This window comes from Dipodomys ordii, unplaced genomic scaffold (assembly GCF_000151885.1).
Source record: "Dipodomys ordii isolate 6190 unplaced genomic scaffold, Dord_2.0 Scaffold137, whole genome shotgun sequence".
Classification (NCBI taxonomy): domain Eukaryota; kingdom Metazoa; phylum Chordata; class Mammalia; order Rodentia; family Heteromyidae; genus Dipodomys; species Dipodomys ordii.
Window position 1 is genome coordinate 1,664,900 of NW_012267353.1, and position 17,547 is coordinate 1,682,446.

General features: G+C 42.0%; 1 protein-coding gene and 1 pseudogene across 1 annotated transcript in view; both read right to left on the reverse strand.

The window, feature by feature from the left end:
- The window catches only part of Slc28a3 (solute carrier family 28 (concentrative nucleoside transporter), member 3), a 116,801-nt gene extending 113,757 nt beyond the window's left edge, over positions 1-3,044 (reverse strand). Inside the window, 1 exon segment of the mRNA XM_013031058.1 lies at positions 3,033-3,044. Coding sequence (XP_012886512.1) covers positions 3,033-3,044 — 12 coding nt within the window.
- A 4,175-nt stretch (positions 3,045-7,219) lies between these two features.
- The window catches only part of LOC105996828, a 25,016-nt pseudogene continuing 14,688 nt past the window's right edge, over positions 7,220-17,547 (reverse strand).

A 17,547-nucleotide genomic window follows, 5' to 3' on the forward strand; every position in this document is an offset into this window, starting at 1 on the left:
GCTTTGAATCATGACCTTCAGATCTCAGCCTTCTGAGGAGCTAGGATCATAGGCATGAGCCACCAGTACCTGGCTGAATTCTTTTTAGAATGGAAAATATGAGGAAAAGCTAAGATTGTAGTATAATAGTCCTTTATTTATATGTTACCTGGATTCAACAATTATAAAAATTTTTCCTGTGGTTGTTTTAAACAATCATATCCTCCACCCCCACCCCCAGCCTTCTTTTTTCTGGCAGTACTGGGGTTAGAACTCAGGATGTCATGCTTGTTCTAAAACTTGAGCCATGTCACCAACCAATTTTGCTTTAGAACCATTTTGAGCAGTAAATGGATTGGGACCTACTGTGTAAAATGCTAGGAGGTTTTCCTGCTGTCTTTCATTCACTTAACATTTAATGAAACAATTATCTATTGGGTTCTACATGTCAAGTATTATTCTAAACCCCTGCAATTCTCAAGTGGGAAAACAAAAAATTCCATATTTATGAATCTTGCATATTAATGGGTATTATATTGGCTCTGTTGCATATACTTTCGTCATAATTCAGCTCATATTTATTCCCAGTGATGATGGAATACCTGTCACATGTTGGGCCCTGTTACTATTCTTCATTGCGTGTCACACATATGAACTGATATAGAATGTGGGTGTTCATCCAATAGATTAGTGAAGAACCATGATCATACTCTAGGGGCCAGTCCCCTGTCTTTTATTAAAGATTATCAGTGAAATTTTGAAACATTCACAATCTAAAAGGAAATGTCTCCAAACGTCCTTTTTCAAGTGGAGCAAAAAAATCTTCGGGTTGGGGCTGGGAAAGTAGCTCAGTGGTAGAGTGCTTGCCTTGCATGCATGAGGCTCCGGGTTCGATTCCTCAGCACCACATAAGCAAAAAGAAAAAAAAGCCGGAAGTGGCACTGTGGCTCAAGTGGTAGAGTGCTAGCCTTGAGCTGAAGAGCTGAGAGATAGCGTCCAGGCCCCACAACCGGACCAAAAAAAAAAAAAAAGAAGAAATCTTCGGGTTGGTCTGCAGCTCTGGAGCTGCTGTTTCTTGCCATTTGGGGGTAGAGATGATCACAAATTGTCCATCCATTTGACTGACTTCTGCCCAAGAATGAAGGTCCTCTCCTTGGAGAACCTTCCTCTCTTTGGTTCTGAGGGTACTAAGCTTGGTTTCAATATTGAAACCAAGACCAAAATGAGATTTTCTTTGCATTCCTCAAATTTTAAAAGCTTGGCTGGGCACTGGTGGTTCACACCTGCAATCCTCACTACTCAGAAGGCTGTGATTTAAGGGTTGAGGTTTGAAGCCAGAGTGGGCAGGAAAGTCCATGAAACTCTTATCTCCAATTAACCAGCAAAAATCTACAAGTGGAATTGTGGCTCAAGTGGTAGAGCACCATCCTTGAAGGAAGAAGCTAAAGGACAGTGCCCAGTCTCTGGGTTCAAGCCCCAGGACTGGCACAGAAAAATCAAACACACAAAAATATAAAAGCTTTACTCCACTCCCTATTTTATTTTATTTGTGAAGATACTGTACAGAGGGGTTACAATTACATGGGCAGGATAATGCGTACATTTCTTACCAAACATTGCAGCCTCCTCCTTTTGTTTACCCTTCACATCCCTTCCCAGCCTCCCCCCTCCCCCGCAATCCCAATCCTTCTCCTTCCCCCCCCCCCTCGCACCGACGTTGTAAAGCTCGTTTTGGACATGACAACTTGTACTTCTCATTGTTGCAACAGGTCCACCTGTATCTTTAAACAACTGGTTTTTCCCCATCTCCTCCTCAAGTTATACTGACATCAAATATAGTGAAAGCAGGGGTTATACTGTGGGGGAGGGACATACAAAGCAACAAAGAGATAATCTTATAAATGCATTAGAAACACATGCATGAAAGAAAAAAACATTAAAATACATATCTAAGGGTTCATTTTCCTGACATCACATTATCTGACCTTTTCTGCTTGACTCATAGATATACTAGATATTGCAAATAAGGGAAACCATGGGACCTATGTTTCTTTGGGCCTGGCTTACTTCACTTAATAGAATTTTTTCCAAGTTTTTCATTTCCTAACAAATGGGGCAATGTCATTCCATTGTGTATATATACCACATTTTCTTGATCCATTCATCTACTGAGGGACCCACTCCCTTTTTTGACATAACAATCATGATAAAAGTTTTCTGGATTCTTTTTGATAGAGATAGGATAGAGAGGAAGACATTTTTAAACCTTTATTTAAAAAAATTAATTTATTGTTATTATAAAGGTGGTATAAAGAGCCAGGTGCTGGTGGCTCACATCTGTAATCCTAGCTACTCAGGAGCTGAGATCTGAGGATCACAGTTCAAAGCCAGCCTGGGCAGGAAAGTCCTTGAGATTCTTATCTCCAATAAAAACCATCAGAAAACTGGGAATGGCTGTGTGGCTCAAGTAGAGCACTAGCTTTCAGCTGAAGTGCTGACAGTGCTCAGGCCAAGAGTTCAAGTCCCATGATTGACACTCCCCCCCCAAAAGGTGATATACAGAGAGGCTACAGTTACACAAGTCATGTGAAGAGTGCATTTCTTTTTGAATAATGTCACCCATTCCCTCACTCTCTCCCAGATTTTCCCTCCCATCCCCACCCATAAGTTGTATAGTTCATTTCAACATAGTGTCTAGTGAGTACCACTGCTGTATTTGATCACCCTTTAGTCCTCCATTTCTGTGCTACTCTTATGCTCCCAAAGACAGATAAATAAACAAGACAGAAAAGAAAACAAAAAACCCCCAATGAAGCATAAACCTTCTTGTTTCTATTTCCTGCAGTTCATTTTGATAAATATTATTTTGTATGAGCTGATGCACATTGACATTGCACCTTTGTGGTCCTTTCCTACAAGTATTCTTCTTTGGTCTTACTGTGTGTGAATGTCTAGAGTCCTGTGTAAGCTAGCCTGTCCAGGTGTATTTTAGATCTAGCTTCCTCATATGAGAGGACACATGTGCCATTTGTCAGTTTCTGAGTTTGACTTACCTCACTTAACATGATTTGTTCTAGGTTCATCCATTTCCCTGCAAATGATATCATAGTCTTCTTTTGAAAAATATTTTTTATTGTAAAGATACTGTACAGAGAGGTTACAGTTACACAAGTAAGGTAATGAGTACATTTCCTATCGAACATTGTTACCTCCTCCTTTGTTTTTCCCCTACCATCCCTTCCCTCTCCACCTCCCCAACTCCTCCCTTCCCCAACTCCAAGTTATAAAGTTCATTTTCAACGTAGTGTCTTGTACATTTCATTGTTAATGGATCAACATGTACCCTTCTTTCAGGATCTTGTTATTTCCCTTTCCCTCCCCAAATTAGAAAAATGTATATACAAGATGCAGGACACTGGAATCAAATACAGTGACAACAGGGGTTGTACTATGGGGGAAGAACATATAAAACAAACAAAAAAAATCACATAGTACATTAAAAACAACAGCGACAAAGAGAAAACCTTTTGTGTCCCTATCTTGGGGTTCATTTCACTTAGCATCATCTTATATGGTCATGTGTACATAGCTTTTGACCTTTTATGCTTGTCCAGTAAGATTATCCTCGATGTATACCAGTTATTGCAAATAAAGGAAACCATGGGACCTATGTTTCTTTGGGTCTGGCTTACTTCTCTTAATATAATTTTTTCCAAGTTTTTCCATTTCCTAACAAATGAGGCAGCATCATTCTTTCTGATGGAGGCATAGAATTCCAATATATATATATATATATATTTTTTTTTTTCTTGATCCATTCAACTACTGAGGGACATCTGGGTTGGTTCCATATTTTAGCTACAGGAAGGAATAGGAGAAATACTAGGGCTCCTTGGCACAAGCCGAAATTTTCTTAATAGAGACCCAGAAACACAACAAATCAAAGAAAGGTTGGACAAATGGGATTGCATTAGACTGTAGAGCTTCTGCAAAGGACCTAGCTAGCAAGATCAATAGAAAGCCCATGGACAGGGAGAAGATCTTCACTATCCATACAACAGACAAGGGCCTCATATAAATAAACTTAGAACTCAAAAATTAAATCCCCCAACAACAAATCCTCAAAGAAACAACTGCCTGATTAATAAGTGGACTAAAGACTTAAAGAGAGACTTCTCTGAAGAGGAGATAAGAATGGCCAATAGACACATGAAGAAATGCTCAACTTCTCTAGCCATAAAAGAAATGCAAATTAAAACAACATTGAGATTCCACCTCACTCCAGATAGAATGGCAAAAATCAAGCACTCTAATAACAACAGATGCTGGAGGGGATGTGGCCAAAAGGGAACCCTACTGCATTGTTGGTGGGAGTGTAAACTTGTTCAACCACTCTGAAAATCAGTATGGAGTTTCCTCAAAAGACTCCACATAGAGCTCCCCTATGACCCAGCAATCCCACTTTGGGCAATTACCCAAATGATCACAAACAAGACCACACTAAAGCTACCAGCACAACTATGTTTACCATATTATTCTTTTTTTTTATCATTCATGTAACTTTTATTAAGTATATCGCTCTAGTCTCTGCTGTACTATTGTTAATCTTCTAGTGCCTATTTATAAACTATACCATACATAAATTGAGGGAGAAAAGGAAAATAAATGCAGTCATTATAGTCTATTAACATTATGCAAACACTGAACAATGTAACTTGAGGGTAGGGCTGAGACAGGGAAAATGGGAAGAATAGTGAAAGGGGTGACTTTATCAAGAAGCATTGTACTCATAACCTGACCTGTGGAACTGAAACCTCTTTATAGAACTACTTAGTTTCTTTTAAAAAATGTATCATAGGGATGCACTATAAGGAAAAAATATAGGATTCATTACTATACTATTTCAAGCATAGTAACAAATGACTATTCAGTAATGACCATTGAGAAATGCTCTTTGAATATAATTCCTGTGAGGACTACATACACTATAGTAGCTAGTTACATATTCACTACAGCCAACATACTATAAATATCTCATCTCCACACCTTTGAGCCAATTGAGTTATTCTGTTGACATCCGGAGTAACTATTGATAAGAAGAGGCTTACTTATGCTACTTTGCCTTTTCTTTCTGCAAGTCCTATAGTGTTTTGTCCTTTTTAAAATTTATGTTTATCTTCTTTTAATTGAATTTTTTATTGTGAAAATATCTACAGAGGGGTTACAATTACATGAGCAAGATAGTGGGTGCACTTCTTATTAAGCATTGTTGCCTCCTCCTTTGTTTCCCTTTCTCATCCTTTCCCATCTCCAACCCCCCCACCCCTCCACCCCCCTGCCAAAGTTGTAAAGTTCATTTTTTGACATAATGACTTGTACATCTCATTGTCTCAAAGGGTCCACCTGAATCCTTATTTAAATGATTTGTTTTTTCCCTTCCCCTCTACAATTTATACCAACATCAAATACAGTGGGTTATACCGTGGGGGAGGGACATACAAAGGAACAAAGAAATCATCTTATAAATATGTTAGAAACAATCACATGAAAGAAAAAAACATTTGAATATTTATCTTAGGGTTCATTTCACCTAACATCAATTTATCTGACCATTTCTGCTTGTCTCAGACATATACTAGTTATTGCAAATAAGGGAAACCATGGGACCTATGTTTCTTTGGGCCTGGCTTACTTCACTTAATATAATTTTTTCCAAACCTTTCCATTTCCTAACAAATGGGGCAATGCCATTCTTTCTGATGGAGGCATAGATTCCATTGTGTATATATACCACATTTTCTTGATCCATTCATCTACTGAGGGGCATCTGGGTTGGTTCCATATCTTAAATAAGGCTGCAATAAGCATAGTCGTGCTGGTAGCTTTAGTGTGGTCTTGTTTGTAAACATTTGGGTAAATGCCCAAAAGTGGGATTGTTGAGTCATAGGGGAGCTCTATGTGGAGTCTTTTGAGGAACCTCCATACTACTTTCCAAAGTGGTTGAACAAGTTTACACTCCCACCAACAATGAAGTAAGGTTCCTTTCTGTCCACATCCCCTCCAGCATCTGTTGTTATTAGAGTTCTTGATTATAGCCATTATAACTGGGGTGAGGTGGTATCTCAATGTTGTTTTGATTTGCATTTCTTTTATGGCTTAAAGAGGTTGAGCATTTCTTCATGTGGCCATCCTTCTTTCTCTTCAGAGAAGTTTCTCTGAAAGTCTTTAGCCCTCTTATTTATTGGGCAGTTGTTTCTTTGAGGATTTGTTGTTGGGGGAGTTAATTTTTTGAGTTCCAAGTATATTTTAGCTATGAGACCCTTGTCTATTGTATGGCTAGTGAAGCTCTTCTCCCAATCCCAACTGAATTTTTTCAGTGAGATATTTTTATTCCATTCCTTAGGGATTCTCCCTGTTTTTCTCACTGTGTCCTAACCAAAACTGAGAATAGCCAGGTACCAGTGACTCATGGAGGCTAAGGTTGGGAGGTTTGTGATTTGAGATCAGCCCTAGGAGAAAAGTTCACAAAATAAATTTTGATTACATTGGAAGTGGCGCTATGACTCAAGTGGGATTGTGCTAGCCTTGAGCTGAACAGCTGAAAGACAGCACCCAGGCCCAGAGTTCAAGCCCTATGACAAATGGGGGAAACACAACGAAAGAATAAATTTTGATTATATAACTTTACAACTAATGGTTAAATTAACTTTAATTTTCTAATGTACTAAGTTGTACAGACATCAGAGTGTTGGGTGATAGGAAATGTCAACTGATTAGAATACACAGGACTTTAGGTTCACTTCCTTGTAGGTCTCCTCTCCCCAAATAAAAAAATCCCAGCTGGTGCTGGTGGATTACACCTGTAATCCAAGCTACTCAGGAGACTGAGATATGAGGATCTCTGTTTGAAGCCAGCCCGTAGTCTCCAATTCACTACCAAAAAGTCAGAAGTGGAACTGCGGCTCAAGTGGTAGAATGCTCATTCAGAGAAAAAAAAGCTAAGGGACAGCACTGAGGCCCTGAGTTCAAGCCCCAGTTCTGGCACACCGGCTCGCACACATGCACAGATGCGCGCACACATCAACCTCTCTGGACATTAATGCCTTCCTTTACTGACTGGCGGAAGGACCATGTTTCCCGGCTCACTGGCCTCCTAGTTTAGAAGGTTTAGCTTCCCGCTAAACTTTCTTGAAGATGGGAACAAGGCCAGGAGATACGGATGCAGCTGGACCACGCTGCCTTAATCCCTCCAGCGGTGTCCACACTGAGCGTTCAGCACTTGTAGAAGGCGATCATTGGCTTGCCTGCAGAGCGGGTCTGAAGCTGCATGAAGTAAGCACGGGGATGTTGGCGTTTGGGACACGGCTTTGCGGAGGAGTCAGCGTCCTCCTAAGCAGCTGCTCCTTGGAGGACACCATCTACTTCTTTCAGCTTTGGAAACTTCCTGGTGTTACCCTGCAGGTAATAGTGCGCACGCAGGGACAAGTGTTGCAGGCGAAGCTGTTCCTCCTCCACTATCAGCCCGTTCCTGCAGCCAGGGCAGAAAAGCAGCAGCACTCCAGCTTGGCAGGCCGCTGGGTTGAGGACTGTGTGGGGACAGGGCCAGAGTGGCAGCCCAGGCGCAAGCAAACCCGGGGCCTGGCTGTCCACCCCCTCTCCCCCCCCCCCCATATACACACCATCAGCCTCCAGCCTCCAGCCATTCTGCAGATGAGGAGGCAGCTGGGAGAGGCCACGGCCTCACGGAGTCTACTTCGCCTCTCTTGCTCCTGGGTTTCCCCTCTGTCTTGGCATGCACTATCCTACACCACGCACCAGCTTTTAGAGGGGACTGTGGAGCACTTAGGGGCAGAAACGGTCTCTGATGAACGGATGAGGGCTTCCAAAATGACTTTGCTCTTCCCCAGGATACGTCGCTTTGATTCTCGAAGTGGCTCATCTCATTAATCCAATTGCATCATGGGAGCAGATACATGCTGACTTGCCAGAGCTAAAAGAGACATCGGAGGTCCTGTGGCTTTGCTTGTTGATTTACAAACAGAGGCTGGGGAGCTCATATGACAACTGCATAGTGGGATGAAGAGCTGCTGGCGTGACCTGCTCCCCTTCCTAGCCCAGGATTGATGTTAAACTGGTTGGTGATGACTTTTGTTTAGAGATAGACACTTTCAGAGATGGGGCTAGTTGGAAGCAGTCATGAAGGTCATATCCTTAGTGGTGATAGATTGCCTTTGCCTTTCCCTCTCCACTTCCTGGCTGCCATGAGGTGAGCAGTTTCTGGCACTCCCTACCAATACCATGATGTTCTACTTAGCCTTGTATCCAAAGCCACGGGCCAGCCAACCTTGACTAAAGCTTCTGAAAGTGAGCCAGAATAAATCCTAATTGCTTGTCTCAGGAACAGAAAATCTGACGAGCACATACCTTTTATTGTATGTGTGTCAGCCAGTTCCAGGACTTGAACTCATGGTTTCTAGTCTTACTTGGTTTGTGGTGCAAGTGAGTGGTACTCTACCACTCAAACCAGGTTTTTACTGATTATTTTGGAGATAGAGTCTTTCAGAGTTTTCTGCCCAGGGTTGAACTGCAATTCACTGATCTCAGTCCCTGAATAATGAGGATTATAGGCATGAGCCACCAGTGTCAGGCCTGACTCACAAGTACCTTTTTAAATCGATTTTTAAGACTGGTGTGTGTTTGATGGGTGCTGGTGGCTTATATCTGCAATCTTAGCTACTTAAGAGGCTGAGATCTGAGGATTCTACCAGCCCAGGTAGAAAAGCCTATGAGACTGTTATTTCCAATTAACTATCCAAAAAGCCAGAAGTGGCAGTATTGCTCAAGAGGTAGAGCTCCAGCCTTGAGCAGAAAAGGTTAAGTGAGAATGCAAGATCCTGATTTCAAGTCCCAGAACTGTAAAATAAAACAGAAAACTGATTTTCAAGCCTTCTGATTGTGTAAGAAGCCAGATGAAGGGTGTAGCCAAATTGTTCTGTTTTTCAACATAGCAAGTGGATCGGTTAGCATTTTTAGGAAAAGCAGACCTCATTATGTATTTTTGTTTCCTTTCTGTAAAAATTATCATTGCTTTCTAATCAAAAAAGAAGAAGAAGGGTTTGGCTGGAAATCTTTGTTCTTCTGATCACTATTGGATTTGGGAAGATTTACTGTTCTTGGAAAAAGCACATTGATTCAGTGAAGGGGAAAAAATCAACATTATTAATTATTTTAAGGCAGAAAACATTTGAACCATGAAAAATCTTTAATTCCCGGGTCTTAATCTTCCTCTTTTTTTTTTTTTTCTGATGGCGAAATAGCTTGTTCTGGAGCATTAGGCTTCTGTGCCCTTGGAATGTCTGTAATTAATGAATAATTGATGTGGGGTGAAGAGAAGCGCAGAGGAGAGGCAGGAGTTCATCCCATACTGGGCTCCCTGAGGCCGCTCATATAACCAGAAGGCTTAATAATGAGGGTCTAGAGTTGGGGGGCAGAGGCTCAGCATGGTAGGCCCATGTGACTGATTTCTATTTTTTAAAAATTTTTTTGTCTGTTGTGGGTGTTGAACTCAGGGCCTAGGTGCTGTCCCTGAGCTCTGTTTCTCAAGTCTATCTGTCTACCACTTTGAGCCATAGCTCCAGTTCTAGTTTTCTGGTGGTTAATTGGAGATAGGAGTCTCGGGGACTTTCCTGCCCCGGCTGGCTATGAACCAGCCTTCTAAGAAGTTAGGATTACAGGCTTGAGCCACCAGCACCTGACTGAGACTGACTTCTTTATCATAGGGTCTCTTGCCTATAGATCCGAGGAGATTTCACACATTCTAGCCATCCTTCTTTGTACTGAAGCATTTTATTACTTAAACCAGAGAGAGAGAGAGAGAGAGAGAGACAGACAGACAGAGACAGAGACAGAGACACACAGAGAGAACACACACACACACACACACACACACACACACACACACACACACACACACACACAGGAGTCTTTATTTGGGCCCAGAAAAATTAGCATGCAACTGAGAAATAGATTTTCAACACAAGCAGGATTCATTAGATTTTTTTCTTTGGATACTTGGGACACATTCACTTCAGTTTCAGTAAATGAGGATTTTTTTTTACATGAGTTATGTGATATTTGCTGAAGGTTGTAATTTTGGCAGATGCTAAATAGAAACAGTATTCTTGTGTTTTTTCCCCTCTTCTCCTGCCTTCCCTTACCCATTATTTTTTTATTTGGACAGAATTCTCAAATTGTTTGCCAAAGATAATGGCACCATGAGCTTCTTCAGATAAAAGATTGCCAGAAGCACCACCAGCTCTTTGCGTCTCTCCACAGAGACAGTAGCTTCTCAGAGGGCAGAATGCCCTCTAAGAGAACTGGATTCCAGGTGAGCTTTCCTGTCTCTAACAAGCTACTATTTTATACAGTGGAAGACAAGCGTTTCTAAATACAGAAATGGCTATATTACACTATTAAACATTCTACTCCTCAGTGGGGTGTAGGGAGCTCCTGTAATCCTAGTTACTAAGGAGCCTGAGGTTCAGAGGATCACAGTTCAAAGCCAGCCCAGGTTGAAAAGCCTGATATGTCCCATGTTCAAGTAACCCAGCAAAAATCAGTGCTGCAGGAATGACTCAAGTAGTAAAGCACCAGCCGTGTGCAGGCAATGTGAGTTTGAGGCTCTGAATTCAAACGCTGGTAGAGCCAAAAAAATTATAATGCTCACTAGAAATGTTATGCAAATATAAGTAACAAGAAAGTAAAAGAAAAATCTAGCCAGGCACCAGTGGCTCATGCCTGTAATCTTAGCTACTTAGGGGGCTGGATCTGAGGATTGTGGTTCAAAGCCAGTCTCAGCAGGAAAGTCCATGAGATTCATGTGTGTGTGTGTGTGTGTGTGTGTGTGTGTGTGTGTGTGTTTGTGTCAGTCTTGAGGCTTAAACTCAGGACCTGGGCACTGTCCCTGAGCTTCTTTGGCTTAAGGATAGCACTCTACCACTTGAGCCACAGCACCACTTCCGGCTTTTTCTGTGTGTGTGGTACTGAGGAATCGAACCCAGGGCTTCTTGCGTGCTAGGCGAGCACTTTACTACTAAGCCACATTCCCAGCCCTATGAGACTCTTATCTCCAATACAACCAACAGAAAACTGGAAGTGGCACTGTGGACCCAGAGTTCAAGCCCCATGATCGTCAAAAAAACAAAAAAAAAACCCCAAAATACTAAACAGTTTGTATCCTAAATCTCCCCATCTACACACAGTGGTCAGCAAGCTTTTGCTGGAAAGGTACACACTACTATTTTAGCCTCTGCAAACCAGATAGATGCTCTGTGTCACAGCACCTGAACTCTGCAGCATGAAAGCAGTGATGAACAGCATTTAAACTAAACAGGCACAACTATGTTTCAATAAAACTTTATATGGTCCATAGGCTGCAGTTTGCCAGCCCTTGAGCTGAAGTAACCTTCAGTATGTGAGGTGCACATTTCCAAAACTAAAGACATTTTCCTCTTCACATCTTTGTAGATATGTTCATAGGAGGGGGAAAATAATTTTATATAAATTAAGGCACTTCTCTAACATGAAAACTATATTTAGAAATACTTTAAATTCAGTTTCACTTGAATTGAACAGAAGAAAACGAGCAGAAAGGAGAAGGGGGAAATGCTGAAACTTAGACTGAATTTCTGGCTCTCACGAGCACGGCTCCTCAAATTCTTGGAGATGAAGGGAATAAGGATGATAGAAAGACTGGGATCTCATTTGCTTTTGTAGATTCCAGTTTTCAATTCTGGATGGGGCAGTTGACTTCCTACTGTGACAAATGAGGGACTATGCATTCTTCCATTCCATTTCTCCTTCCTCTAAATTCTTATTACTCAGGTAATTATATTTAAATTGTCAAGGCTGAATGTATTCATGTGTATAGAAACACATGTGCATGCATACATATATGTAAACACATACATATATACACATATGTAGACACACATATAATATATACATTATATATATATATATGTATGCATGTATTTGCCAGTACTGGCATTTGAACTCAGAGCCTCAGAACTTACTCAACACTTAACTCAAGTGCTCTACCACTTGAATCATGCCTCCAGCCCAGCTTTTTGCTGGATAATTGGAGAGGGAGTGTTATAGACTGGCTTTGAACTGTGACCTTCTGGATCTCAGTCTCTTCAGTAGCTAAGATTGCCAGCCTGAGCCACTGGTGCCTTGCTACATGTTTATATCCTCTCCCCTAGCCAAATTACCTGATCTCTTTTTTGGTCTTGGCTGCTTAAATACATGAACTGATGTCCACCTTGAATTCTTTTTTTTTTTTTTTTTATCAAGCCTTCTCCACTCTATATTTTTGGAATTCAGCTGTATTTTAGTGCCTAGCCCCCTCTGTCCACTCCTGGGTGAAGGGAATCGAACCTATGACAAGCACACAATTACTGAGCTACATATTTAGTGACTTTTTGCCAATGGGTGTTTTAATTCCTTGAGTTTCCTCTTAACTTCATTCATGACATAGCTCTCTAGTAAAAAAAATTCCTGACAGGTGTGTCATTTTAAAACCACAGCTTCTCTGTGGATTTGTTGCTTCATTTTACTTTGTGTCAAAGACTCACTCTTCCCATCCCTCCATGATGTTTGGGCCGCTCCATTCTTCTGTCTTTTCATTATATTCATGTTGGAGATCTTACTTGGCTGTGTGCCTCTGGACTGGAGGTGGTTCTCGTGTGGAGGCATTCTCTGATTGCACCCTGTTGTTGGTGGTCTTTGGGCAGTGTTTTTGAGACGTCTGAGCACAGCTTCATTTCCATCATTTCCCATCAGGCATTAGTGGCTCATGCCTGCAATCCTAGCTACTCAGGAGGCTGAGATCTGAGGATCATGATTTGAAGCCAGCCCAGACAGGAAAGAAGACTATGAGATTCTTATATCTAACTAAAACAGCTGGAAATGGAGCTGTGGCTCAGGTGCTAAAGGGCCAGCTTTGAGCAAAAAAGCTAAGGGACAGTGCCCAGGCCCAGTACTAGCACACATACAAAATAAACAGTATTATGTCTCTCTAGACACCTCCTAACTTCTTTCTCCTTGATGGAATTCAATACACAGTTTTCTTGGTATCCATGGGAGCTTTGTTTCAGGACCTATGAGGATACCAAAAACTATGACCTTTAACTCCTTCATGAAAAATGGTACAATAGTTCCATAGTACCTCCTCACATCTTCTAAATTATTACTAGTTGTTTTTTCCCCCACAATACCAAATATAGTACAAATGTACTCTGAATAGTATACTGTTTTGTTTAAGGAACAGGGCTGGGAAGGTAGCTCAGTGGTAGAATGCTTGACTTGCATGTATGAGGCCCTGGGTTCGATTCTTCAGCACTGCATAAATAGAAAAGGTTGGAAGTGGTGTTGTGGCTCAAGTGGTAGAGTGCTAGCGTTGAGTTGAAGAGCTGAGGAACAGTGCCCAGGCCCAGAGTTCAAGTCCCACAAATGACAAAAAAAAAGGAACAATGGCAATTAAGAATTTTGCAACTTCTTTTCTAGCTCTTTCTCAGCTCTTTCCTTCTCTTCTCTTTCCCAGCTCCCTTCTCTTTTCTAGCTCTCTCTCTGCTCTTTTCTAGCTCTTTCTCAGCTCTTTCCTTCTCTTTCCTAGCTCTCTTCTCTTTCCTAGCTCACTCTTTCCCAGCTCTCTTTCCCAGGCCTTTCCCCACTGCGTGGAGGGCCAAGATGGCCTGGTGCCAGTCAGAACAATGAATAAACCTACTCCTTACCTTAAAAAAATTATGCAACTCTGGTAACTACTCAGCATAGAACCTATAGTTTGTTGTGGAATCCCAGGATGCATGCTCTACAGATACAGAGGACTCACTGGAAATTCTTGAGATTGTGTCATCATATGGATTATGTATATTAGTTTGCAGCTGCTGTTGTTTGGATCTTAAATTTTTCCAAGTCTCGGCTGCTTTGTTACTAGCTAGTGGCCCTGTTAAGAGCTGATATGACCTTTAAGAGGTGGGACTTTGTTTTATGTGTATATAATCAATCCCACCTATCAGGAGGCTGAGATCTGAGGATCATGGTGGCCAGGAAAGTCTATGAGACTCTTAACTCCAACTAACCACCAAAAACCGCAAGTGTAACTGTGGCTCAAGTGGTAAGAGTGTTAGCCTTGAGTACAAAAAGCTCAGGGACACTGCCAGGGCCCTGAATTGAAGCCCTAGGACTAATACACACACACACACACACACACACACACACACACACACACACACACACACTCACACACAATCTTTTTTCTTCTATTTCAAGTTTTACTATCTTATTCCACATATTTTTTTATAAAGAAAAAAATTATTTTCCCTTTGTTCCTGTAGAATTCTTTCAGTTGTTTTCATTATAGTTTTCCTTAACTTTGCTATGACAAACTGAATACTGTATTCTATTTTACCTTTTTTTGTTGTTAGTATTTTGGTTTTAGTTTTTTGCTCCTTCATCTCACCAGTCCTCATTATTTCTGTAATGATCGTGTTTTCATTCCAGTTTTGTTTCTATGATCTTTCCAGATTTTCTACTCCATTTTATATTCATTTTGACTCAGGAGTAGAGTTTACATTAAATTCATATCTTTCTCTCTCTTGCTCTCCTTCCTTCCTTCCTCCCTCCCTCCCTCTTTCTTTTTTCTCTTTCTTTCTTCCTTCCTCCCTCCCTCTCTCTATCTTTCCTTGTTCCCTCCCTCCCTCCTTTCTTTCTTTTTTCTTTCTTTCTTTTTTTTTTTTGTCGGTCGTGGGGCTTGAACTCTGGGCCTGGGCGCTGTCTCTCAGCTCTTCAGCTCAAGGCGAGCGCTCTACCACTTGAGCCACAGCGCCACTTCCGGTTTTCTGGTGGCTTATTGGAGATAGGAGTCTCACAGTCTCTCCTGCCCGGGCTGGCTTTGAACCGCCATCCGCAGATCTCAGCCTCCTGAGTAGCTAGGATTACAGGCGTGAGCCACCAGCGCCCAGCTTCTTTCTTTCTTTCTTTCCTTCCTTCCTTCCTTCTTTCATTTCTTTCCTTCTTTCCTCTCCCTCCCTCCCTCCCTTCGTTCCTTCCTTTCTTCCTCTCCCTCCACTCTCTTTCTTGTCTGAGATCAGGACTCGTACTCAGTATCCAGTGCTTTTGTTCACTGGCTGAGACTACCACCTGAACCATGCCTCAGGCTTTTCTTAAATTCTTTTGTAACAAGAAGTACTCAAAAAATTATTCTTCTATTCCTTAGATGATAGTTTCTTCTCCACTCTTTTCTTTTCCTTCTCTCTTCTTTCCTTTTCCCTTACCTTCTTTCTTCCTCTATCCATCCACCCTCCCCTCCCCTGTTGTTGTAGCATTGGCTTAGTTGCCATGCCATTTCTTCATGTATGAAGAACTCCTCCTGAAGGTGGGAGACATTGGTACCCTGAAGTAATTGGATGAGGGAAGGTTCTAGGCTCTAGTGACTCCATTTTTAGACTCAGTTTTCCCATTTTAGGTCCATAGTACTCTGAGAGTTGGATATTCATGCTCTTTCTCTGACATGAATTTCCTTTCATTTAATTTATTTTGCTTAAAAATATCCTTAGTATTTGTATAAATTATTTTAATTCAACATGTCAATTTATGAGTACAGTGCAACTTTTGTGCCAGAACTAGGGCTTGGTCTCAGGGCCTCGTACTCTGACTTGGCTTTTTCACTGAGACTGCCATTGCATCACTTGAGCCATAGCTCCACTTCCAGTTTCTTACTTGTTAACTGGAGATAGGAGTCTCAAGACTTTTCTGCCCAGGCTGGCTTTGAACAGTGATTCTCAGGGCTCAGTCTCTGAGGCTAAATACCTGACCACATAGGACAGTGTGTCAACAAAATGCCTGAGAAAAATCAAGGTAAGGGAGGGAATCTTTACATTGGCCCAAGCTTTCCACACTTGGGCAGCTGCACTGAGGAGAACACTTCAGTAAATAAGCTTTTGAGGGGGACATTTGAGGTCTAGCCATTACAGAGTGCTACTTAGCTCTGAATGTATGTGCTGTCCCAAATGCTCATGTTGAAACTTGATCCTCCAATATTCTAATATGATACAATTAGGAGGCTGAGGGGAGGGAGGTGATTAGGTCCTAAGTGCAAGGCCCCTTACAAATGGATTCTCATTCTTTCAAAAGAGATCCCTAGCTGGGTGCTGGTAACTCACACCTATAATCCTACTAGCTACTTAAGAGGTTGAGATCTGAGGATTGTGGTTTGAAGCCAGCTGGAACAAGAAAGTCTGTGAGACTTTGATCTTCAATTAACCATAAAAACAAAGTGGGAAGTGAAGGTGTGGCTCAAGTGGTAGAGTGCCAACCTGGAGCAAAAACCTAGGGGAATTTAAAATCCAGTATGAGGACACACACACACACACACACACACACACACATACACACGGGAGACGGGGCCCTGGCAGACACATACACACAGAGACAGAGAGACACAGAGAGACACAGAGAGACAGAGACACACACAGAGAGACCAGACAGAGACAGAGAGACTGGCAGAGACACAGAGACAGAGAGACAAAGAAAGAGAGAGAGGGAGGAAAAGCCAAGAGAGCCAGTTTGTCCTTTCTACTAGGCTAGGACAAAATTCCAGCTATGAACTAGGAAGAGAGGCCTCCTTAGACTGTGCTGGATCCATGAGCTGAGTCTCTATGATAATTAGTGTGGCCATCTAAGAGGTATCTTAGACAAGTGCTTAAATCTGCCTGGGAGAGTCAGAAAACCTTGGAGGAAGACAGCCTTTGTGTGAACCCCTAAGAAGGTGGTGTTAGAGTCAGCGGAGCCTGCAGGAGTTATGGATGGGGTGGGAGATGAAGCAGGCATCCAGATTCATTTGAACGGCTCTATGCTGGAGGCCAAAGCCATTTCCTTCCTTTGCAATCCCGCTGCCACTTTAAAATTATTTCACCATTTAAAATGTGTGAAATCTACATGTTGCCAAATCCTCCTGTCTCAGGATTTTAAGATCCAAACACAACCCTCCGAAGTGCAATTTCTAAGATTTACATATCCCAGAGGAAAGTGACCCTGCCTGTCTTGCCTGCTCCAAACACTGATCCAGGATTTTCCTTTTCCTGTGTCTAAGTACTCGCTAGAGGACAACAGTGGCTGAAGACTTGTATGCAGGTTCAAGGAAAGCAAGGGACACAGCTTCGTCTACATATCCAGAAAAACTCTCTTTTCTGAGGTCTTTGCCTGCTGCAGTGTTTCTGGAGCTCAGTCTTCTGCATAGCTTCTTAATCTCTCTTTCTCTCTTCTTTCCTTTCTCTCTTCCCTTCCCTTCCTCCCTCCTTTCCCTCTTTTCCCCTTCAGCTTCTCCCTTCTTTCTTCCTCTCCTTTCCCCTTCCCCTCCCCCTCTTCATTCCCCTCCCCTTTACCTTCTCCCTTTTTTCTTGGTCCCCCTTTTCCCTCTCCCCTCCCCTCCCCTCCTCTACTCTTCTCTTCTCTCCTCTTCTCTCCTCTCCTCTCCTCTCCCCTCCTCTCCCCTCCCCTCCCCTCCCC